Source organism: Pristis pectinata, chromosome 3 (assembly GCF_009764475.1).
Source record: "Pristis pectinata isolate sPriPec2 chromosome 3, sPriPec2.1.pri, whole genome shotgun sequence".
NCBI lineage: Eukaryota > Metazoa > Chordata > Chondrichthyes > Rhinopristiformes > Pristidae > Pristis > Pristis pectinata.
In genome coordinates, this window is record NC_067407.1 from 119,052,161 (window position 1) to 119,078,557 (window position 26,397).

The following is a 26,397-nucleotide window of genomic DNA, read 5'->3' on the forward strand; positions in this document are numbered from 1 at the left end:
AGCTCTGACAAAACTGTTGTAATGGCTGCACAAATTACTCAGCTGAAAGCTCTTCACAAAACCAATCACTAATAATCAGCAGTTCTTACCAAGGTGCTAATTAAAAACAATTTTCCTTCTCAGTTTGCAACACTAAGCCTCCATCATTTGCTCAGCTTCTTGGATTCTGCTACTGTATACACTGCTACAACTAGATCCCAGTATTAACTGCTAAGCCCTTCTTTCAGGTCCTGCTTAACAGCAAGAAAGGAGAAAGACAAAGAAGGAAAGTGCACTGAAAAGCACAAAACAGGAATGCAAAGGCAAAAAATAATGCAATTGTACACACCTCTGAGTTTTAACTTCATTCAAAAGGTGGAATCAAAACAGCATTTGGATATATAGCAATAACTATCAAGGCATTCTTCACTGGTATTAAGACATTTGATGCCACTTTCGAAGTGAATGTGTGCAGCACAGAGATTTTCCTGAGATTTATATATGGAAATATTTCAGTATCACTTTGGGAATTTCATCAAATAGAGGCTTAACAATAATAATCCCTAAGCATAGGTTTAAAAACATTACCACAGTGAGGTGATTGAACCAAATATTGCTAAAGGTTCATTCTCTAAATAAGGTAAGAAACTCCTGGATTCCTTGCACCTCAACAGATAATCATCACTCAGCACACTCCTTCATCTTCACACAACACACTGAGACTAATCGTGCATAATTGGAAGGGAGGTGCAGAGGGTTGGACAAGTCTTGTTTCACAAAATGTTAAGTTGTCAAGTTTACGCTGATTGGTAAAGTAAACTGACCTGTAAACTACCCAGGCTTTAAACATTTTTGCTTCAAACAGAGTTATGCCAAAAGAGTGAAAAAATAGGTATTTTCAGATTCCTTATTAGTAATTGAGATTTTTTAAAAAACTTTATTGAAAAATAAATGCGTATAATGTTCTTTAGATAAGAAAACCAGCAGTAGGAAAAGAAATCTTAAAAATAAAGGACTTTGCATTTTAAACAGCAAAGCAATCAGAGAGAAAAACAATTCCATGTATACAAGCACCTTCATTGAGGCAAACTGCTTTAATTGGGGAAATGTGGAACATTACAAATTCTACTGATTTTGTAGGGTGAGCTTACATTGGTGGAATTTCTCCAACTCTTCAACAAAAAAATCTATTCTTTCATAATCCTTAATAGGAGAAAACAATAGGAACTTGTGCTTTTGTATTGATGAGTGACCTCTAGAAATACCGAAGAAAACATCAGTCCGTTCACGGTCAGCTTGAGTGAGGATAGATCGCGGTTCCCTGCTTAGTTAGAGTAATGAGCACAGGATAGTGGAGGTTCTCATCGTACCTCTCCGTTTTCTCATTCTTCATCTGAGAAAGCAAAACAGAAACATTTACATACATACATTATAATTTAAGCCCTCAGACACTTGGCCAATGACACTGTTAAAAAAAAGGCAGCCATTTTCAGAGATGGTCCCATTCATACAAAAGTATATTCCCAGTATTGCTCAAACTTCAACAAAGGCACAAACATTTAATGCTAGACTGCACCAAATAATTTTCTGCTGGCTTCTAACCTGTTTTTTTTCATAAATCTATAAAGAAAAATCAACCCTTTCCCTTCTTCTTTCTCCAACTTCTTTCCTCCTGTTCATCAACATCTCTACTTATCCCTCTTTTCTAATTTCCTATTTGATACCTTATTTTTCTTTTCCTCCTCATTCCTTTCACCATTTCCTCTTTTACGGAACTTGATAAGGTAGGTGCAGAGGTGACGTTTCCCTGGCTGGTGTGCCTAGAACCAAGGGTCGCAGTCTCCAAATAAGAAGTTGATCTTTCAAGACTGAGATAACAAACAATTTCTTCACCCAGAGGGTAGTGAACCTTTGGAATTTTCTACCCAAGAGCACTGTGGAGGCTCAGTCACTCAGTATATTCAAGGCAGAGACTGAGGAATTTTTAGATAGCAAAGGGATTTGGGATTAGTGCAGGAACATGGTGCTGAAGTAAAAGATCCGGCATTGTTTTATTAAACAGTGCAGCAGGCACAATGGGCCAAATACCCTATTTTTGATTCTATTCAAATGTTCTTATGTCACCTTTTTCTTGTCAAATCTACTGTCTTGTCTTCCATTCTGTTTGTTTCCCTCTGCTTCAACTATATTTTGTTTTATTTTCTTCCTGGATTTGCTTTTATTTCCCCTCTTGCTATACATTGAAGCAGGTTGGCATGTCTGATTCAAGGGAGTGCAGATTACAGGTGGAGACCAGGTGTACAAGTACACATTAGAACATTGGAAATTAGAACTGCAGCCCTAAAATGAGAACAGAAGTGAAGGCAGAGGGTAGCTTAAATCAAGAAGGGAACATTGTCTGATTTAAATACTGCCAACCAAGTTGGCAAGATCCACAGTAGTGCTACTCTGGTTCTGTGCAATATACACTAAACTGAATTTCAAACCAGCATTTCTTATTCTCCCAGTACCTTGTCATAATCTACTTAGATGCGATTTGTGTCCCTAGCTTGAGAAGCAGATACTACCATGTAGAACTGAATTATAGTTAAGTTCCAAGTTTGATCCACAACATGCTCTGAGGTAAATGATCTCAGGGAAGCAACAGACATTCCTTTTGGTCTCTCACATCATGTTCCCAGCCCCAGCCCAAGCTTAAGAATGGAATAAGTGGGGAGGAGGGGAGATGAAAAGTAAAACAGCCAGGGCTCCTGTTCCTGAATGCCATCCAGTAATATCAGCTTGAAGAGCGAAAATTGAACAGGAGTGAAATTGGCTGCAATTCTGATGCCCCCAGGTGGGATAAATAAAGGCAGACTTTTGTCTTTCCAGCAAAGAATGGCCATTCAGTGAGTTGCTGGAGGATAGCCAGAAGCTTGCGGAACTGTATAATTGATGCTTTCAGGAGAGAATTGCAGAGGGTGGGGAAGGAACTCAAAGGAAATTCAAGTTCTCCTGTTGATGAGTTATAAATGTTACCCTGGGCAACAGGGTGGCTAATCTAGAAAGTCTATCCAACGTATGCCAGCAAACAGTTAGAGGCCCATTCCATTGGATCTCCGACCATCTGACGAATGAGCTGAACTGGGAAGAAAGTCACCAGCGAACTTGTACACTTTCTCTAGGATGGAATGGTACAAGAATTACAGATCTAAAAGAAAAGGCTTTCAAATTATGGTCCTTGCACTTAGGAAATAAAGGGACTCTATAAGCCTGATCACACTTCTACATCAATTGACTCATGAGCACCCAGGTTCTGTTGCTCCATATATTTCCCTTAGGATAGCTTTCACTACTATTTCAAAGTTAAGAACAATCATTGAGAGTGTCAATATTTATACAGACGTCCCAGGACTTCTGGGAGCCTGTCAATATTTGAGAGGTGATACCAAGCATGAGTCAGTATGAGCAGGTGGTTTCCACACTAAAATCCTACTGGACTAAAATAAATTACAAATATGCCAGGATATCCATTCAGGTTTAACCATCAGCCCACTGGACAAACAGGCACCAGCTTTCCTTGGGGTAAAACCTTTGCTATCCCTTCAATGAACCATTATGAAATGGAAGCAAAGGATCCTACAATGGAAAAGGGTGGGAAATCAGAAGGTCACCTTGGGGGGCCCCTTGCTGATTGATCAAAAGGTATAACCATGTGAGTTTATCAGAAATGGCCCATGTTGTTTTCTATTGTTTCCTGCTGGAATCTTTACACAACAAAAGAAAGAAATTTGTTTCTGTGAATAGAAAGAATCAATGCATCAGAAGTAGAATATAGAAATGTAATATATTAATGCTATAAAGCCAAGTTCAGTCTCCATTCCTTGCAAGGCAAATTAATTGTCAAAATAGACATAACCTATTAGTCCTGGTCCTGTAGCCAGGACAAGATATTAAAATCAACAAAGGTGTGTTGGAAATTGACAGGTGAGGCCAAGGTAAAACTAGGCACCAGTCCTCCAAAGAAGGATTGACAGTGCTTGGGCACAGGCATGGACACTGAGCACTATTACCAGAAAGCAACAAAGTTCCAACCCAAACCTGAATATGAAGAATGCAAGGGAATAAAGGAAAAAAACAAGATACGGAAAAATTATCTAGAGATAGGAGGATGGTACAAGGGAAAATAGTTTTTGTTAGACAAGCGCATTGTTAGACAGAAACATCAGGACAGGCACTGTAATATCTTTTTGCCAGTTATTATGTATCAGTGCTATTGAAACCACTGCAATACAAAGGACAAAATATGTGGCATTCACGTAGAGGTGAAAAGTTTAAGAGGCAAAGCTTTTCCTCCTGATCAGTGTTAATCATCTTCATGGGTGGTTGGTAAGTCTGTTTTTCTGACATAACTGCCAAGATCATAATCAATTTTCCCCCCAAAAAGTATAAAGCTAGGATCGCCATTTCCTGTAGAGGGCAGCTGGGTGCACGACATGAAGAGCTAATGCAAAAGGGCAAAATTAAAATTCATGAATCCCTTCACAATCATTTGTGTAACAAGATTAAGATGAGACAGCAAAAAATAGCTTTGCATTATCAGCCTTCTTATAGTTCTCCAGCTGGTTATACTCTATGCTAAAACAGTGGGGATAAGAGGATAACGTGCAGCCTAAAGAAAAAATGCTTCTGCCACCCTGAAGATGTATTGGTTGAGTTGCAAAGGGAATGACTACAACATGGTAAGAAATGTTAGCAAGAGTCAAACCATGCAGAACAGACAGTGCACAAAAACAGAACAGCATATTGTGTGCTCCATAAACACAAAAAGATCACACTTGTCACAGATTCAGTAGCAGTTGATGCTACCATTAGGCATCCTTTCCACTGAAACTCAGGAATAGCCACTCCTCTCTTAAAAATCCTATGCTTGATTGCTTTATGTTTTCAAACCACTGCCCTATTTCTAAACTCCTCTTTTTCATCTTGAAGATGTGGTTGGTACACTTTACATTGTCATTTTCTAACTGAATTGCTTCAATCAAATTTCCAATATACCTACAAGACATAGATCATTCCGATCAGAACCACAAATTACCAATAAATTGCAACCATGGCTTGAGATCTCAACCCTCTGGGGGTTTTGAAATGATTTATTATTCTATTTTCTTGCCAAGGTCTATTAATTGGGACCACTGTTTCATGGATCACTCACACCTGCAGGCCTTTAAAAGAATCTCCTCCAATGCCCAAAAGGTCACCTCCAGAGTACTCAGGATTCATCTCCTATTCATTATTTAATGAAGCCCTCAACAACATTATCTGCCAAGCGGGATCTAGTTTAAGTCTTGAATAAGCCCAACGTTTCCTGCAGCTTTATAAAATGACTCCAGCCTTGTGTTATGTCTCTCCCCTTGTCATTGCATCTGACTCAATCAAATTAACCCCACTGCTCTACAGCCCATTCCTGCTGCTGGCATTATACCTCATCTCTGCCAGATCTGAACCAAGCACCAAATGCATGAACTGAGTACCACATATATAACTGAGTGCAGAAGTTTCTTCCTTTGCCACCTTCAGAACTTGTCCACTTGGAACTAACTTCACCCTCACAACTGCCAAAATCCTGACCCATGTCTTCACATTATGAGGGTTAACTACTGCATTCACTTTATCTGAATGTCTGTAGTGTTGGAAACAAGGTCAGTGAACTTGTGGCACAAATCAGTACAAAGGGGTATGATTTAGTGGCCATCACAGAAACGTGGTTGCAGGGTGGAGCTGAGTGGGAATTAAATATCCATGGGTATCACGTAATACGGAAGGATAGGCAAGAAGGTAAGGGAGGTGGGGTAATTAAGAATGAGATCAGGGTGATAGTGAGAGATGATATAAGATCTAAGGAGCAGAATGTTGAGTCCATCTGGGTAGAGATTAGGAATAGTAAAGGGGGAAAAAAAATCACTGGTGGGAGTTGTCCCTAGGCCACTGAATAATAACATTACAGTACACAGGCAATGAAACAAGAATATTTGATGCATGTAAGAATGGAATGGCAGTTGTCATGGGGGACTTTACTTGCATGTAGATAGGGTGAATCAAGTTGGTCAAGGCAATCTTGAGGAGGACTTCATAGAATGCATCCGTGATAGTTTTCTTGAACAGCATGTTAGTGAACCTACAAGGAAAATGCTATCTTAGATCTGGTCCTGTGCAATGACACAGGTAAAATGAACAATCTTGTAGTTAGGGATCCTCTTGAAAAGAATGATCATAGTATGATTGAATTTCTCATACAAAAGGAGGGGTGCATAGTTCAATCTAAAACCAGTGTACTATGCCTAAACAAGGAAGACTACAATGGGATGAGGGAGAAGTTAGATAGCATAGACTGGAAACACAGGCTATATGGTGTAATCAGTTGAGGAACAGTGGAAGACTTTCAAAGAGATTTTTCATGGTGCTCAAAAGTATATTCCAGTTAAAAGCAAGGACTGTAAGGATGGGGAGATCTAGTCTTGGATAAGTAAGGAAATAAAAGAAGGAATCAGACTAAAAAACTCATGCATACAAAGTCGCCAAGAGTAGCAGGAAACTGGAAGATTGGGAAACTTTAAAAAGCAATAAAGAACCACTGAGCAAGTAATAAGGAAAGGGAAGATGGATTATGAAAACAAACTAGCACAAAATATAAGAACAGGACAGTAAAAATTTCTATCATTATATAAAGCAGGAAAGGGTGACTAAAGTGAAAGTAGGTCCCTTGGAAGATGAGAAGGGGGAATTAATAATGGGTAATGTGGAATGGCCAAAGCCTTGAACAATTACTTTGTGTTGGTCCTTCACAGTGGAGGACAACGTCTAACATGCCAAAGAGAGATATTATGGATGTGACGGGAGGTGAGGACCTCGATACATTGCTGTCACTAAAGAGGTAGTGATGAGCAAACTAGTGGGCCTAAAGTAGACAAGCCCCCTGGTCCTTGATGGGATGGATCCCTGGGTACTGAAAGAAATGACAGAAGTTATAGTAGACACACTTGTGATAATTTACCAAAATTCTTTGGACTCTGGGCAGGTCCCAGCAGATTGGAAGACAGCGAATGGCACGCCACTGCTTAAAAAGGATGTAGGCAAAAGGCAGGTAACTATAGGCCAGTTAGCTTAACATCTGTAGTCAGGAAAATGCTTGAAGTTATCATTAAGGAAGAAATAGCGAGACATCTGGATAGAAGTAGTTCCATCAGGCAGACACAGCATGGATTCAGGAAGGGCAGGTCCTGTTTGACAAACTTTCTGGAGTTCTTTGAGGATATAATGAGGGCAGTGGATAGAGGGAAACAGGTGGATGTTGTATATTTGAATTTCCAGAAGGTGTTCGATAAGGTTGCCACATAAAAGACTTATCCATAAGATAAGGATACATGGAGTTGGGGGTAAGGTATTAGCATGGATAGAGGATTGGTTAAGCAGTAGATGGCAGAGAGTTGGGAATAAATGGGTATTTCTCTGGTTGGTAATCAGTAGTGAGTGGGGTGCTGCAAGGGTCATTGCTGGGCCCGCAAACTATTCACGATATGCATTAATGATTTGGAAGAGGGGACCCAGTGTAGTGTATCTAAGTTTACTGATGATACTAAATTGAGTGGAAAAGCAAATTGTGCAGAGGATGTGGCAAATCTGCAGAGAGATATAGATAGGTTAAGTGAGTGGGGCAAGGGTCTGGCAGATGGAGTACCATGTTGGTAAATGTGAGGTCATCCACTTTGGAAGGAAATATAGAAGATCAGATTATTATTTAAATGGTGAAAGGTTGCAGCATGCTGTTGTACAGAGGGACTTGGGAGTGCTTGTGCAGAATCGCAAAATGTTGGTTTTCAGGTGCAACAGGTTATCAAGGCAGCAAATGGAATCCTGGCCTTCATTGCCAGAGGGAACAAATTTAAGAGCAGGCAGGTTATCTTGCAACTGTACAGGGTACTGGTGAGGCTGCACCTGGAGTCCTGCGTGCAGTTCTGAAAAGATATACTGGCTTTGGAGGCAGTGCAGGGGAGGTTCACCAGGCTGATTCCGGAGATGAGGAGGTTAGCCTATAAGGAGAGAATTGAGTCGCCTGGGACTATACTTGCTGTAATTCAGAAGAAATGAGTGGGGATCTTTACAGAAACATAAAAAATTATGAAGGGATAGATAAGATAGAGGCAGGAAAGTTGTTTCCACTGGTTGGTGAGACTAGAACTAGAGGGACATAGCCTCAAGATTCGGGGAATAGATTTAGATGGAACTGCTTTTCCCAGAGAGTAGTGAATCTGTGGAATTCTCTGCCCAGGGAAGCAGTGGAGGCTACATCATTACATATATTTAAGATACAGTTAGAGAGATGTTTGCATAGTAGGGGAATTAAGGGTTATGGAGAAAAGGCAGGTAAGTGGATCTGAGTCCACGGCCAGATCAGCCATGATTTTATTGAACAGGCCTGCTCCTATTTCTTATGTAAAACTCTTCACACTCCAAGAAAGACTTCAAACATCTCACATTGATCTTCAACAATGCTACAATCATCAGGTCCCCACTATCAACATCTTGGGTCTATCAGAGACTGAACTGGACAACAGTACAAAAATACTGTTATAAACAGCAAGGCTGATGCTGGGAACTTGAGATGTTACCTCCTGGCGCTACAAACTCTACCAGTATGAAGGGATAAGAACAGTGTGATCATGAGGACCCCATCACCTCTAAAGTTGCTCTCCAAGTCACACATCCTGACTAAATACATAATGCAGTTTTTTTCCATCAGTGTTGGGGCCAAAATCCTGCAATTCCCTCCTTAATGGCATTATGGTAGACCCATCAGAAGATCTACAACATTTGAAGATAACCAGGTATGGGCATACATACAGCTTTTGCTGCATCACCTGTACTTCTGGGATGCATTTAAAATACTTCACCTTCATGTTTCACAAACATTGGACTAATCTAGAAGTTCGCCCAACCATTTCATCCACCTTCACTAAGCTTCACTGGCTCTATTTCCGAGGAAATTAACTTCAAGATCCTTGTCTCTATCACAGTTATAACAGCCTCCCCCTTACTATTTGTACTTTTCAAGAAATACTTTTGTAGCCAGGGTGAACAATTATTGTACTTTCAATCTCCCCGAAAGAAAGAAAATATTATGATTGCCTTACGTTCAAAAGAATAATCAAATTTGTTTACAATTAAATGATTTACTGAGGAAACAACATTCCAAGCAACAGAGCAAAGGGCTTCAGCAGCAAATATTGAAGGTTTAGAAATGGTAAATTACCCTGCAGGTTTGGCAGTTGTTTGAAGATAATAAAAGATTTTTGTGACTGCAAGAACTTTAAAAGAGGAAAAGTTGATTATGTGTGAAAGAAGAATGGTCCCTCATCCACTGAAACTGATACATAATGCCAAGGTCATATACGCGGGTACAGCGAGGGGAAAGTTTCAGTTTAGTTTAACAACGGATCTCAAAATTATTGCAAAAGCAAATAGAGTATTAGATAGTATTACAAGAGTAAATGCACATATAACACCATATTGTACTGTTTTCATACAAGATCTTGGTTAGGCTTTGACATACAGCGTCTTGTGATAGTCACACCCCATCATGTGTTACGTAATAATGGAGGCCTGAGAAAAGACTCAGAGGAGGACCAATAGATTAAAGGTCCCTAGTTACCACAGTAAGCTTAGAACTGTGGCTTTTATTTTGAAAAACTGGGGACTTTGTTGAGTTTACTAAGATCTTTAAAATAACAAAGAAACTCAATCAAACCATATGGATGGTAACTTCACAGGCAACAAAGATTGAGGGCAACATGAGGTCACAAAAGGTGGGACTAGATTAGGTGATCAAGATAGTGTTTTTCCAAGAGAGAGTCGTGGATTTACAGAAAGTTTCCAATCTTTAATGACTGAATTCACTGTAAATATTCCAGACAAGATCCTGATCAATATCAACATATCTATTCCATAGAGGGTAGGAGAATACTGAGGGATGCATCTCTTTCAGTATAATTTCCTGGGAACTTCTTTTGATGGACTTCAGGAGCTGGACCAATTCCCAGAAACGTGATTTCCTGAACTTCCCCTGATGCTTTTCTGAATGGGGCGTTTGTTGGCGATAGGGAGGAAAGGGGTGAACGGTCATCATAATCTATGTAAGTTTCACCACAACAGCAGGAGTTAAAACAAATTCACAGGGAAATACATTTTTTTTTAGAAGAATTGATAAATCTAAGAATCTTTGCACAAGATCAGAACTTTCTGGCAAATGAATAAGAGTTTAATGTTTCTTACTATTATATAGTGTACACATCATCTATCAATCTGTAGCAGAAAAGAGATGTTCTATAGATTTACACTCACTAGCAAATGGCTGAATGATTTGCATTGCTTCATTATTAGGTTGGTCAAAATATCATCTTCCCTTCAAGGTTTCTTGAGTTCAAGAAATTGGTTACATTTAGAGTGTTAAAATAACTACACTCAACATAAATATTAGGGCTCATAGTTAATATCATAAGGACCTTTCTCCCGATGAGATTTACATCCTGACATGACAGTCAAACTCTCTGGCTCAGAAACAGCCAAGTCTGAAATTGTTCTGAGATATTTTTTTAATTAATTTCTTACTTTCACATTGTCTCCTCTCTCTCTCTTACTCCAATTATTTTAGCTATCTTTCATCTTCTTGCATACCTGATCAATCTAATTTACCTCACAAAATTTCCTTCTCAGCCTTGTGTTTTATTACATCACAAGTGCTGTATAAATTGTTTTTGACATTCATTTTGAGTCCGTCAATTTCATTGGCTGAAATATACGCTTGGTCCTGTCATCAAGATCCCAGAAACCCCATTATCGGATCACACCTTCCAGCAATTTTCAATGCAAAAAATGTTTGAGTTGAAGGGTGATGAAGAAAGCCTAACTAAATGGCATGCTGCAGAGAAGCATGCTCCAGAGCCAATAAAATGAGGTTAATTGGAAAAAAGGTGATGCCTGTGATTATTGACCATTGAAAGTACTCAGTCAATATGAATCTTTCAACAGACAAGGTAGTCATGCAGTCATTTGCAGCTCACATTTGTCTGATTGTATGTCAAAGCATTTCATGTTACTTAAGTAGGCGAGCAAAACTCACATTTAATACACTGTAGGCAATTCTGGATATTTCACTTTCAAAAACGCACTGGAAGCATTAAGATTAGGATTTAGAATTCCACAATGGTAAGAGATATTCAAAGAAATTAACTCATTTTCATTTGACAAAAGATGGAGACGGGCCGCTGTTCCAAATCTTTAACTCAGGGAATACATGAATATATGAAAGCACAGTTTTGAATTTGAACCACGATCACAGTGGACAGGAGTACAAAATTAGCACGCCTCAGGCAAAACTACAGATTAGAATCATAAATCCCACTGAGTAATGTATAACTGGGATAAGCACCCAAATAAAAGCAGTTAGTTGTATGCCAATTGACAGCTACAAAAGTAAGAATAAAAACATTCAAGGAAAGGAATGAAATCTGTGTTAAGGATAGACATTATGGTCAAATACTCTACAGAAAGCATTGGCATTTGTACAATTGAACCCACCGTGGAATTCACTGGTCAAATTTCAATTACGGACTGTAAAATTGGATTAATATTCTGGGGTTTTATTTACAGAAAGATTTCATATATTTAGTTGGCCACATAAATTGTAACATAAATTGAATGGAAAAAAAAGGGCAAGAGAATCACAGCAAAAGCCACCTCCTCACAGCTTAGAGGTGTGGAGCATGACACTATGGGCAGAGCCCTGATGGCAAGTCACCTGCCTCCTTAACAACCTTCTCAGCCAATAAAGTATCTGAACAGCACAGGAAAGATGGATAAAGAAAATAAAATAGGTTCACATATCAAAACAATTGCACAAATAAGCTTTTTAATGCATCAGGGCTCAAAATGTTGTGATTGTAGTCTTTCTTGCTGTAATGCCACTAAGAAGATGATATATTATTAACATTTGAATACATTTCATGCAATAAAAAATCAGTTTTAAGTAAATTTGATAGCCCTACTCCTACTCTGTTGTCAGTTTCATGAATTCATCTATTAAGGCTACTCATACAACATCAGCTGAACGTGACAGCAATTCCTGAATAGTAAAAAAAACATATGTCCTTCTCTGCAAAATATTACAATATTATACACAGAGTACCCTGTTACAGTAGACAAGAGCATGCAGGAAGATGCAAACAGATTGGTGCTGATTGTAAGCTTAGTCACAGATCAAAGTGACTGTTTAGACCTCGTTAATCGAAAAGTCTAGAATTGAGTCTATGGCAATTAGCTGTCAATAATAATAAGCATCAGGAGCTTGCGGACTGATGAAGTATTTTACACAAATAAAAAGCATTGCGCAAGGAGCCATAGTGGGAAATATCATATGAAATTTATGGACTCATAACCAAAACCTTGTGGTATCTGACAAGGGCGCTTACTATAACAGCTGCAAATTACTGTTGGAGCTTTAACAATTTCGATTTTGAGATGACACAATGGCACACAATAGAGCCCTGTCATCATGGGAGTTTTCAAAAAATTATATTTTGATATATTTTATTTCTGGTAGCCAAATACAGATTCAAACCACATCTGAAGTGAAAGTGCCACATTGTGAGATTCTAGAATAATTACACGACGGGGCCAAGGCAAAATGGTAAGGTTTTTAACTCCATGTTTTACTTTCCTTTTGCTTTTAAATTAATTTCTATTCGCGAACACCACCAGCAGACCTCCAGGGCGGCATGGTAGCGTAGCAGTTAGCGCAACCCTATTACAGCGCCAGTGATCGGGGTTCAATTCCCACTGCCGTCTGTAAGGAGTTTGTACGTTCTCCCTATGACTGCGTGGGTTTCCTCCGGGTGCTCCCGTTTCCTCCCACATTCCAAAAGATGTAAGAGTTAGTAGTTTAACATGGGTGTACTTGGGTAGTGCGGGCTCGTTGGGCCGGAAGGGCCTGTTACCGTGCTGTATAAATACAAGTTTTTAAAAGTTTTAATACGTTATACAAGTGCCTTTCCTTGAGTGCCATTGTATTGTTTTACAGGTGATTCCATCCTTGCCTAACTAATTCAGCAAGGCCTAGGAATCAACTGTAGGACCCCGGTGCCCCAGAGAGCTCAAGTGGACATTAGGCAATGCCTACACCAAATGAAGTTTTGGAGCAGGCCTTAAGTGGTTCATTATATTTATTTTCTAATTTCCTTCCCACACATTAGAAAGATGTGTTTTGTGCTGGGACATGATTCCAAAGGCTTCAAGAATATTATTCCTGTATTATTCTAACTAGTTACATTTGAAGATAAAATAGCTGAAGCATTCAATGAAAATGTTCAAAGTTCTCACTTGAAGGAATGATGATTCCCTGGAGGAAAACTGCCACTCAAGGGTATTTGTAAAATTCAAGACCGAGCATCCGCAGGTTATTACATGGTCAGCCAGTCCTCATTTAACATTCACATCTAAATTAGAAACGTTATTGGTATCAAGTAATTTATTTCTTAGCGGTATGCATGTAAACTCCTGTTCCATGTTCTACGACTTAGCCTGTTACTCTGTTTAACTACACAAAAACAGACTCTAGGGTGAGGTATAAATAATATAAACAGTTATTTTAAAACAGCTGTGTATCGAGAAAGAACAGATATCTCTACATTGAATTTTCTTTGGCTTATAGTAATTGAGTTGGATACTTTCTAATACACAAGGGAGAGGAAAAAGTATTTGCACAGTTTGCTCTAGACAGTACAGAATCAGTGTATGGTTAGTGCGATTGACAGTATACAGAAAAAGGGGAAGGCAAGGGAGATATAATTATCAAGACAGACAGTTTTCTTTTGCAAGCAGAATCCAGTTGTACATGTGTACATTGCCATCCCAGTGCCAGAGTGAAATATGCTTGAAAGGATGATGGGAAGAGAGAAGGATTTATCCAATGGTTATGGTCCATGCTGGCAAAAACTAAGTAGGAAGTTGAAGGCTAAGGAACCTGTTTGGAGCATACCAGCCTTCTGGAAGCTAAATTAAGATCAGGACCTCAAGTTTTAATTTATTAGCGGATCTATATGCAAATTGGCCAAGAAATATACAGTTTAGTGAGACAAATGTATTGCTAGTGTGGGAAAGATGGACACTGCTTTTAAAGCAGAGTAAGGAAGGAGATGAACTGGACTGAGACCAGGCTTCCAGCAGAAAGAATAAAGACAGTGGTCACAAGACCATTAAATTAGTTTTCTTGAAATAATATTCTTGAAACAATTAAAGAGATTAGACGTAGTCAGAAAGATACTTTATGTACTCAGCTAAAGGTTAAACCTAAAGGATGTAATTAAACTGGGAGAGAGAAAAAGGAAACATGTAAGTAAAACATAGAGCTGGGAGTCAGGTTAGCAGTTTATGACTCGAATTAGCACTCCTTATACAGCACACACAGTAAAGGAACAAAGTATATGAATTGCAGGGTGTAAATTCAAATTGGAGGGTTTGGCATTGTAGCCATCACTGAGATATTACTGCAAGGCAATCAAGACTGCAACTAAACTATACAGGTCACAAACTTATATGAAAGATAGAGGAAAACCGTGCAGCCTTGGTGCTTTAAAGATGGGAATCGCGTCACTGTTGAATAAAGGATGCTACAGAAGTAAGGAGGCAGTGGAGACTCAATGGTAGAATTAATGAATAGGAAAAACTGTAGAGGGAATTGTATATGCTCTGCCCTGGTAGCAAGTGTGAAATGATAGAATGCACAAATGCAGAAATTAGACAAGCATGTGGCAGAATGCAGAGTGGCTTTAAGGGTATGATTTAACTTCCATATTAGATTGCAATAAGCACACAAGCTTATGCCTGAAAGGTAGAGAATTTTTGGAGTGTGTTCAGAACAGTCATGCTGCTATAATAATTCCCACAATCAACATGGGGCATGGCTATATTAGATTTAGTTTTGAGAGAAAGGTCAGATTTAACTAACACTAAGTAAACAGTTATCTAATAACATTCATAATATGATGAAGTTCATGGAAGCATTTGGAAGAAAGAAATGCAAATCAGCTATTAAGATGTTAAGTTTGGGTAAGTCTGACTTCCATATGATCAGGAGCTATGTGAGGTAAAGCTGTGCAAATCTTTTAATGGATAAAATGACAGTAGGTCTGTGGGTGATCAAAAAATATTGATGAAAATGCTAAACCAGTTTATATTGTAAACAGGTTCCAAGGATGATTCTAGATTGGAAAATTAAGCATCCCGCTGCATTGTTTTGGAGGTGAGAAGGGAAAACTGAGAATATTATTCTACTTTGACTAAAATCTACAGTCAGGAATTTACTCGAGTCTATAAGGATTGATATGTGAGCAACTTGAGACATTTTCAGCAGATCAGCTTGAGCCAGCATGGATTTGTAGAGATAGTTAATTTTTCAAATGTCAAATAGAGCACAGAGATATTCATTGGACTTTATTTATATAGACTTCCAGAAGGCAATTAATAAAGTCCCTGTAAGAGCCTATATATAAACTTGAGGTGTATATAAATGGAGATAAACTATTAACCTGGCTAGGAAATTGGGAGAGTCTGGGTTAAAGACCGTAGGGTCAATAGATAGGGACTTAAATTGGTAGTATATCAACAGTGGTGTCCTGCAGCTATGTTGGGAATATCATCACATTTGTTAATGATGTGGATGATGGAATAGAAATCTTCATATCCAAGTTCAGTATTGACACGTAGATTGACATCATTATACACAGTATAGTGGAAAATTAAATACGAAGAGTTATTGATAGATTAAGTGAAGGGTAAAACTGCGGTAAATGTACACACAGCAGAAATGAGGTTAAAACACATTGATCCTAAATTAGCATTGCTAAAATAGATCCAGCAGCACTGATAGACAGTGAAACAGAGCTAGCGTTTCAGTTCGATGACCTTTCATCAGAACTAGGCATAGTTGGAAGTCAAACATGTTTAAGTTGCAGAAGAGGAAGAGTGATGGAGATAATGAAAAGAATAATCTGTGATGGGGTGGAGGAAGGAAAAGTACGATGCAAATGATGGTAGTGCCTGCTAGGGTGGTGCCTGACCTGCTGGGTATTTCCAGCATTTTCTTTTATGTCAGATTTCTGGCCATTGCCAGGTTCTGTATCTCTCAGCTCCAGCAATTGTTTTCCTCTTTCCCCTGTCCTCATTTATTTGCCTCTACTCAGAAAAACAAAGACACAAAAAAAAATGCCAGAAACACTCAACAGATCAGGCAGCATCTGTGGAAAGGGAAATGGAGTTAACGTTTCAGGTTGGAGACCCTTTGTTTCCTGTTTCTACTTCAGATCCAGGACACCTGACATGTCCTGTTTTTATGTCAGATTTCTAGAATCAACATTTTTTTTTATTTCAATTACTAAAATTGATTATCTCTTCAGACCTGCTAAGTGTTTCCAGCAATTCCTGTTTTTATCTCATATTTCAAGCATTTGCAGTTGGTTTGCTTCTGATTTCTGAAACAGATAAATTGGATATTCAGACTGATCTTTGTGGGTGCATGCTATACGTAAATTAAACCACCTTGCCCTTCAACATTCTTGATTCACTGTAAAATACTTGGGTCATTCTGAAAGGATATGTGAAAGTCAGAATATAACTGCAAATCTTTCTTTTGTGTTAAGCTACATTGGCTCCTGGTCTGGCAATGCCTCAAGTCTTGAATTCTCATCCCTGCAACCAAATCCCTCCAAGTTCTGTGCTTATCTCTCAGACAATCCTCCAAGAACTCAGTATTGTTCTAAGTCTGACCTCTTCTGCATCCTGGCCTTCTCCAGCTGTCATGAATACCAAGCTCTAGAACTCCCTTCTAAGCACCTCCATCTCTTCGTCCTCCACTGTGGCACTCTTTAAAAGCAATTGAAAAATTCCAAACACATTTTATCTTTGAAACCATAGTCAGTAAAATATTTTGAAAGAATATCATTATTAGCCTGAGGTAGACTCGGGCTAAATCTGTTAATATCAGCTTCATTTTAAGAATGGCAGACAACCCACTTCTGCAGGCATCTTCTGCCATGTGGGAACTCGGTTCATGGCCGCACTTCTGATGTGCAAATTGTTTGGGTTACAAGCAGTTTCTCAGGAACCTTGAGTTACCCAGGAGGACTCAGGATGTGTGTCATTGGTCAGTATATTTTACGTGCTAACTTGCTGTAAGTTCTCCCTATGAAGCTATACAGGTCGATCATGAGCTTTTTTCTGCACAGCCAAGACCTACTATCAGCTACAAAATAGGTAGTGATCTTGCCTCATTTAAGGGTTAATATTGGTCAACAAACTTGGGGAATTTCCCTGCTCCTTCTAAAATAATGCCTTGAGTTGTTTTGTAACCACCAAAGATGACAGACTTGTCTCATTCAAAAGTTGGTACCCTCAACAATGAGGCACTCCCTTAGCACAACACATTTATGTTGAACCAAACTAAAAGCTCAAATGTTCAACCTATGGTTCTGACCCAAAGGCAAAACTACCACAATTGAGCCAACTCAAAGGCATTTGGCAATAATCAGAAATGGAATGATGTACCAGTACTTGATATCAATATATGTGTGAAAGTTGCTTCCGGACAACTAAAAATGTCTAATGTTCAAATCAGGAGGCCAAAGTTTAAATGTTAGAGGTGATTGCCTTTATGGTTCCATCCCCCACCCCCCCCACCCTCCATACATGTACAGAATCACATCTCTAGTGCTCCAATCAGGAATGGAACCAGCAGAGAGTCATTGAAGTACAAGTGGAAAAAGATGGTTGAGAAAGATGAATGGCCAATAATGTTGAAGGCAGTGCAGAACTTGGAAGGAATAAGGAGAGCGATGGCTGCAGCCACAGACATGAGACAGCATTGGTGACCATCATCAGTGGCATTTCAATGTTCCCTATAATATAAAATGACCACACTCCAAAGCATACCTCATTGGCTGTAAAGTGGCCATGAGCGTCCTGAGGTTGTAAAAGATGTTTTATAATGCAAGTCTTTGTTTCTTTCTTTTTTGTAGGATAGAAACCTGATTGGATAGCCTGAAGGCACATGAGCTAGGCGGGAGTGTATAATGGATGTGAATAGAATTTTTACTTTAACTACAACTGAAAAATTAATGAACAAAGATCCAGGGCAATCAAGCTTCATAAGATACAGAAACTATTCAGGTACTTTGTTTCTTCCTCATCAAATGATTAATGGGTGTCAGGAACCTTCAAAATCAAGACTCTTTCATATCTGTATTTACTTTGCTCAAACCGCATGAAACTGGTGCCCATTTTCCAGTTCCCAGCATTTTCACTGTTAAAAACACAAAACACTGCGTCAGTTCTGCCACTGACACTGGATTCCTGAAAGCTGAGCTAAACAGACTCAGACATAAAAACCACCTCGAACTCGTGTCAAATCACAGAAAAAGAAACTGGAAAGATTGTTCAGCAAGAATCGTGCTTCAGAGTTAGGGGGATAAATTCAGTTTATAGAAAACATACGGCTTGCTAATACAGGGCAGAAAAATGCCGAGGAAACATTTTGTTGAGGGTTGGTGGGGGTGGGGTGGTGATGGTTGGGAACAGCTTTCTATCCTGTGCTCTCAGCTTGTATGGCGAAAAGTCATTAGCACTGGCTTCAATACCCTCCTGGGGAAGGGAGAATATACAACAAAAAAGCGGATGTTTCTACTGCCCAATGCTGTCCATTGATTAGTCCCGGACAGTTGCAAATGTAAATGCTGGCTTGGAATCAGTCTGGACTCCGCCATAATACTCTATGTAATTGATCATGTTCCAATATTTAATCTACAAAGACTAAAATATGAAAATTTGAAGAATGCATCAGAGGATAACCAGCACCCAGCAACAATCAGGCCTTTGGAAGAAGGGAACAGATGAGGAGTATGGGCTCAGACTAAATCAAACTTCAGTATATTCTGAACTAATGATTATTGTCAGGGACACTCCAATAGCTCCTGAGGAAGAGAAAGGAGGATGCCACTGATCAGGTGGCAAACAGTTAGACTTGGCACAGGTACAAGATGACCAGTACAGTACAAATAGGAGTAAAATAAAAACAAACTGGATTGTCATCCTAAAGAGTGCATATAAAGTGTTAATAAGCACTTCCTATAATGAACAGCTTCAGGCAAGGTAGTCTGAGAGGATTTGCAGCACAAGAACATAATTAATATAATATAAGAGGAGATGCCAGGGGGTATATTGCAGTCAGAGGCATTTAAGGTATCTGCCAAAAAAACTCTTGTGATCCCTTCCTAATGCAAAATGGATTGTGATGCTTCCCTAATATTGGGAGAGCTCTGACCTTGAGGTGAAAGTTCCAAACATGGTCGTCGTAATTCACAAGCCTCTGGGCAGTTAAACAGGCTTTCTCTGCAAGACTGCAGAACTGGTTTAGAGTACTGCCTCTCTGAGGGGCAAATACAAGCACTTTTCCCTGAAAAGAAAAGATAGTAATGAACAGTTAGTAATTATTGAGACAAATATTTCAGTCCTGGCAGCTGTTCAACATAATGCTTCACAGCTAAGCACAAAAACCATGGATTAATCTGTTATATTGCAATACACACCTCACTTAAAACCAGATTAGTCTCAATGTTTGAAATGAAAGCAATTTTTATTACATGTTATATAAACTGCACACATTACTCCTGATAACTTTAATTTGTCTTTTACTTTATAATATTCAACTATCCAATAATTTGAATTAAGCAACATAAATGACCAAGCACACTGGGAATTTGAAATAAAGTTAACCAATAATCTTAATTAAATAACTCTGAAGTGAGGAGAGCATACAATTTACATGGCTTACTGTTTCCACTATTTTTTCTCCTTTTTGGATAGTGATTATGTTTACAGAATATCTGAATTATCAGGTACTTTGCTCAAATGGATGTGTTTACATGTGGGAATCTAAACAATATGATGGGCAAGATATCAGTCATCGAACGTTCACAGCCATTGGTCATCATGCAATAATTCCACATCAACAAGTAAACCTTGCCTCGCTGCTTGATTCTTACGCTCCCTTTAGTACACTGGGGCCCTGGTTTCAGCACTCCCTTTAACATACCGGCGGCCTCGGTCCTGTGATATCTTTGACACATTGAGTTCCATCCTTCATTGAAACTCACCTGCTTCTGTTTCTCACTCTTCCTTGTAACTTACTGGGGTCTTATTTCAATGTTCCCTTACAGCTATCCAGTTCACTGGAACATTCATTATTCTACGTGTAACATCTTTAAAAATAGTGAATTAAAGATGTTTAGGATCATTAATAGGAATAACACCAGACTGGCTGGAAATCTGCTGACCCAGTGCCAAAGTCCAAACTGAGTTTTATTGTATTTTCTGAACAGCGGTGATAATTTGAACTAGTGACACAGTTGTTCGATACATTAACTCAAACATATATCATCTTTATTTGAGGGAAGTATAAACTCTATATACTTTGTATAGGGATTACAAAATAAAAGAAAGAAATTTGGAGTCATGGAGTTACACAGCATTGGAAACAGGCCCTTCAATCAACTCGTCCATCCAATCAAGGTCCTGAGCTGGTCGCTTTTGCCTACATTTGGCCCATATCCCTTTAAACTTTTCCTATCCCTGAACCTGTCCATGTGTCTTTCAACATTGTAATCGTACCCTACCACCTCGTTGCACATACCCACCATCCTCCATGTGGAACAACTTGCAGTTCCCCTTTAACTAATCTTCCCCTCTCACCTTAAGCATATGTCCTTCAGTTTTAGACGCCCCTACCCTGGGAAAAGGACTGACTATCCACCTTATCTATGCTCCTTATTGTTTTATAAACCTCAAGAAGGTCACCTTGAGAATCTTTTCTGCACTCTCTTGAGCTTATTCATAGTATGGTGACCAAAACTGCACACAATATTCCAGGTGCAGTCTCACCATGTAACATGACGTCCCAACATTTGTACTCAATGCCCCGTCCAATGAATGTAAGCATGCCATACACCTTTTTCTGTCTGAGTTAAATTCCATCTTCCATTCCATGGCCCACTTTCCCAGTGGATCTAGATCCTGTTGTAACCTTAGACAACCTTCTTCACTATCCATCACACCACCAATTTTGATGCCATCAGCACACTTTCTAATCATGCCACCTACATTCCCACCCAAATCATTAATATATATGACAAACAACAGGGAACCCAGCTATGAATCCCTGCAATACACCACTGGTCACAGGTTTCCAATCTGAGAAACAGCCCACTACTACCAACCTCTGACGTCCTTCCATCAAGCAAATTTTGTATTCAACTGGCTAGCTCAAGCTGGATCCCATGTGATTGCACCTTCCGGACCAGTCTACCATACGGACCTTGTTCAATAAGCCTTGCTGAAGTTCATGAAGATGTCTACTGCCCCTGCCCTCTTGGTCACCTCTTCAAAAACTCAATCAAAGTCGTGAGGCACAATTACCCACACACAAGGCCATGCAGACTATCCTAATCAGTCCTTGCCGCTCCCCAATCAGATCCTGTCTCTCAGAATACCCTCCAGTAAATTTCCCACCACCACTGACAGACTCACTAGCCTCTGTTCCCGGATTGCCTTTGCAGCCCTTCTTAAGTAAACACACAACATTAGCCACCCTCCAGTCTTCCCATATTTCACGCCCGGCTAAGGAAGATACAAAAGTCTCTGCAAGGGCCCCAGCAATTTCTTCCTTGCTTTTCACATCCGGGTTGTATTCACCTTTATGTGCCTCAGGACCGCCAACACCTCTTCTTTCATAATATCGATATGTTCTCTTGCCTGAACTCACCAGCTTCTAAGTCCTTCTCCATGGTAAATACAGACGAGAAGTATTCATTTAAGATCTTGGCCATCTCCTGTGGCTCCGCACATAGATGACCACACTGATCCCTATGGGAACCTATTCTCTACTTAGTTAAATCCTTGCTCTTAATATACTTATAGAAATTCCTCCGATTAGACCATAAGACATAGGAGCAGAATTAGGCCATTCAGCCCATCGAGTCTGCTCTGCTATTCGATCATGGCTGATTTATTTTTCCCTCTCAACCCCATTCTCCTGCCTTCTCCCCCATAGCCTGCGACGCCCTTAATAATCAAGAGCCTATCAACCTCCACTTTAAATAACCTAATGACTTGGCCTCCACAGCCATCTGTGGCAATGAATTCCACAGATTCACTACCCTCTGGATAAAGAAATTCCTCTTCATCTCTGTTCTAAGGGATGTCCTTTTACTCTGAGGCTGTGCCCTCTGGTCCTAGACTCTCTCACTACAGGAAACATCCTCTCCATGTCCACTCTATCCAGGCCTTTCAATACTCAGTAGGTTTCAATGAGATCCCTCCACATCCTTCTAAACTCCAATGAGTACAAGCCCAGAACCATCAAATGCTCCTCCTATGTTAACCCTTTCATTCCTGGGATCATTCTTGTAAATCTTCTCTGGACCCTTCTCCAATGTCAGCATATCCTTCCTTAGATATGGGCTCAAAACTGCTTACAATACTCCAGATGTGGTCTGACCAATGCCTTATAAAGCCTCGGCATTACATCCTTGCTTTTATATTCTAGTCTCTCAAAATGAATGCTGACATTGCATTTGCCTTCCTTACCACTGACTCAACCTACAAGTTAAACCTTTAGGGAATCCTGCACTAGGACTCCAAAGTCCATTGCACCTCTGATTTCTGAATTCACTCCCCATTTTGAAAATAGTCTACGCCTTTATTCCTTCTACCAAAGTGCATGACCTACACTTCCCTAAGCTGTATTCCATCTGCCACTTAGTTGCCCATTCTCCCAACCTGTCAAGCAGACTCCGTGCTTCCTCAGGACTACCTGCCCTCCACCTACCTTTGTATCATCTGCAGACTTGGCCACAAAGCCATCAATTCCATCATTAAGATCATTAACATATAGCGTGAAAAGTAGCGGACCCAACACTGACCCCTGCAGAACACCACTAGTCACCTGCAGCCAACCAGAAAAAGACCCCGCTTTATTCCACTCTTTGCCTTCTGCCAGTCAGCCAATCTTCTATCCATGCTACTACCTTTCCTTTAATGCCATGGGCCCTATCTTGTTTAGCAGTCTCATGTGTGGCACCTTATCAAAATCTCCCTTTGTCTATCCTGCCTGTTACTTCCTCAAAGAATTCCAACAGATTTGTCAGGCAGATGTCTCCTTAAGGAAACCATGCCGACTTCAGCCTATTTTATCATGTGCTTCCAAGTACCCCGTAACCTCATCCTTAATAATGGACTCTAACATCTTATCAACCACTGAAGTCAGGCTATCTGGCCTATAATTTCCCGTCTTTTGCCTCCCTCCCTTCTTAAAGAGTGGAGTGACATTTGCGATTTCCCAGTCCTCCAGAACCATCTGACTCTAGTGATTCTGAGAGATCACTACTAATGCCTCCACAATCTCTTCAGCTACCTCTTTCAGAATCCTGGTGTGTAGTCCATCTGGTCCAGATGACTTATCTACCTTCAGACCTTTCAGTTTCTCAAGCACCTTCTCCTTGGTAATAGCGACTACACTCACTTCTGCGTCTTAACTTTCTCAAATTTCTGGCATGTTGCTGATGTCTTCCACAGTGAAGACTGACACAAAATACTTATTCAGTTCATCCACCATTTCTTTGTTTCCCCATTACTATTTCTCCAGCGTCATTTTCCAGCAGTCCAATGTCCACTCTTGCCTCTCTTTTACTTATTATATATATCTGAAAAAACTTTTGGTATCCTCTTTTGTATTACTGGTTAGCTTACCTTCATATTTCATCTTTTCTTCTTTTATTGCTTTTTTAGTTGCCTTCTGTTCATTTTAAAAAGCTTCCCAGTCCTCTAGCTTCCCACTAATTTTGAAACATGCCCTCTCTTTTGCTTTTATGCTGTCTTTGACTTCCCTTGTCAGCCATGGTTGCATCATCCTCCCTTTAGAATGCTTCTTCTTCTTTGGATGAACTGATCCTGCGTTTCCAGATTACTCCCAAAACTCCTGCCATTGCTGCCCTACAGTAATCCCTGCTTGGATCCCGTTCCAATTAACTCTGGCCAGCTTCTCTCTCATGCCTCTGCTGTTACCTTTACTCAACTGTAATACCAATACATCTGCTTTTAGCTTTTCCCTCTCAAACTGCAGGATGAATTCTATCATATTATGATCACTGCCTCCTGAGGGCTCCTTTACCTTAAACTCCCTAATCAAATCTGGTTCATTGCACAACACCTAATCCAGAATTGCCTGTCCCTAGTGGGCTCGACCACAGGCTGCTCTAAAAAGCCATCTCATAGGCATTCTACAAATTGCTTCTCTTAGGATCCAGTACCAATCTGATTTTCCCAATCTGCCTGCATATTGAAATCCCCCATGACACTGTAACATTGCACTTTTTACATGCCTTTTCTAGCTCCTGTTGTAATTTGTACTCCACATATTATCCTTTACCTTATCTGCCACATATATCTCAACTTCCCTTTTTGCCTCCTGAGTTCCTTCTGAAATGTATTTCTACATTCCTTATACTCCCCAAGGGATTCACTTGATCCCAGCTTCTTATACCTGACATATGCCTCCTTCTTTTTCCTGAGTGGAACCTCATCAGCCAGGGTTTACTAATCCTGCCAGCCTTGCCCTTCACTCTAACAGGAACACTCTAACTGAACTCTCCCTATCTCACTTTAAAGCACTTTGACAAAATCACAAGCTAATAGTAGCAAATAATTCAGTACCTAGTTTAACACTAATAAAAGAAAAAACATAATTGGTTTTGATAACTTGAAATAGACTTTGATTAAAAAATAATCTCATGCATCCTTGGAGCAATTTATTCATTTAGCTTCAAACTGTGCATCTTATCAGTCAGCTAAATACAAGAAGTTTTCTAGTTTATGTAAGAATCAAGCAGATAAGGACGACTCAATTGAAGTTGGACCTAATAAGTATTAAAGTATTACATGACATTAATCATGCCATTCCACTACAGTCCCAATCATTGTGCAGGGAACTAATTATTCCGAAGCTCATGATCGGAGAAAACTGAAACATACTTACATTGGGTTTGAGTAATCTCTTTATTGCATCAACGAGGCTGGCTCTATACTGGTCCAGAAACAAGCTGACATTGAGGGAAAAGAAATAAGAGCAGGATTTTCAAGGCATCTTGCATAAGTCTAAGATATTAACAGAAAAATATTAATTTCAATTATCCACCACTGTAATCTGTTAGAAAAAGGGTTGGTGCAAAAATTAACAAATATTTTTCTGTCTTTCTTTATGTAATCTTTACTCATCTGCAGCCAATGTTTGATAGATGGCTGGCATATACAAAATATAATTTTAAACTGAATTGATTTATGTCACACCTAATTACTTACCCTCTGATTTATTGCAAAATAAGCAAAGGTAAAAAGATTACCCAGCAGGCTGCTTCTGTTCTTGCACAAAGAAATATTTAAAATTTTAAATCTTTTGGCCAGGACCTCGCTTCACCTATTTAATCTGTGGAAAGTCCATATGTGAGCTATGCATAAGCTTCCAAGGAGACTGCAGGTCTCCTTCCCCACTTCTCCTGACTGCCTTCATTCTTAATCTGATCTAATCCTGCGGCATTATCTTTATCCTTGCAATGAAACCTGAAGTATCCACTCTAATATTAGGTGAGGATGACATTTGCTAAATTACTTGCTGAAATCATATGGTGTTGCTTAGCTCTTTGTCTGATTCAGAGGATGCACCTCTGGTTTTTATAATCGCTGCAAAGTTACTAATGCAGCTTCTCTAATTTACCTGCATTAAAGCCAAAAGGCATAGAGTTTGTGTGTGAATTATTTATTGGTTTCCTCTCTTCTAATATTATCCCCATTTTTTGCTGAAGATCCTGACCAATGTGGGGAGGACTTCATGCATCCAAGCTGCCAGCTGTTCCCTTCGTTTTGTCCGGGGTGGATGGGTGAGTGGATATTAGTCGGTTGTTTCACATAGGAGGGAGAGGGTGTTACAAGCTCAATACTGCCTGATCTGTTACATCTTAACTTGTGGACTTTGTCGCAAGAGTTACTGTCTAGCCACCAGGAATAGATTTGGTTGGACTGACTGCCCAGTGCCAGTGAGCAACTGGATTGAAATTAGCTGTCTCTGTGCTGATCTGAGATCAAAGTGTGCATTAACTTCAACTTGAAGAATCAAAGAAAACAAAAGCAAAAAGAAAAATTGCACCTGTACGATAAGCAACTGGAGAATTTCATATGGCATAATGTGTCCACCAATAACAGAATCCAATAAATCAAAATAATTTCACAAGC

The 26,397-nt window shown here is 39.6% G+C and overlaps 1 protein-coding gene across 1 annotated transcript in view; it reads right to left on the reverse strand.

The window, feature by feature from the left end:
- Window positions 1-414: 414 nt before the first annotated feature.
- Window positions 415-26,397, reverse strand: part of camkmt (calmodulin-lysine N-methyltransferase) — a 287,014-nt gene continuing 261,031 nt past the window's right edge. The window contains exons 9-11 of the mRNA XM_052013219.1: window positions 25,148-25,211; window positions 19,382-19,513; window positions 415-1,372 (exon numbers count right to left, since the gene is read on the reverse strand). Coding sequence (XP_051869179.1) covers window positions 1,271-1,372; window positions 19,382-19,513; window positions 25,148-25,211 — 298 coding nt within the window. The 3' untranslated portion in view covers window positions 415-1,270. The remainder of the gene's footprint in view (window positions 1,373-19,381; window positions 19,514-25,147; window positions 25,212-26,397) is intronic.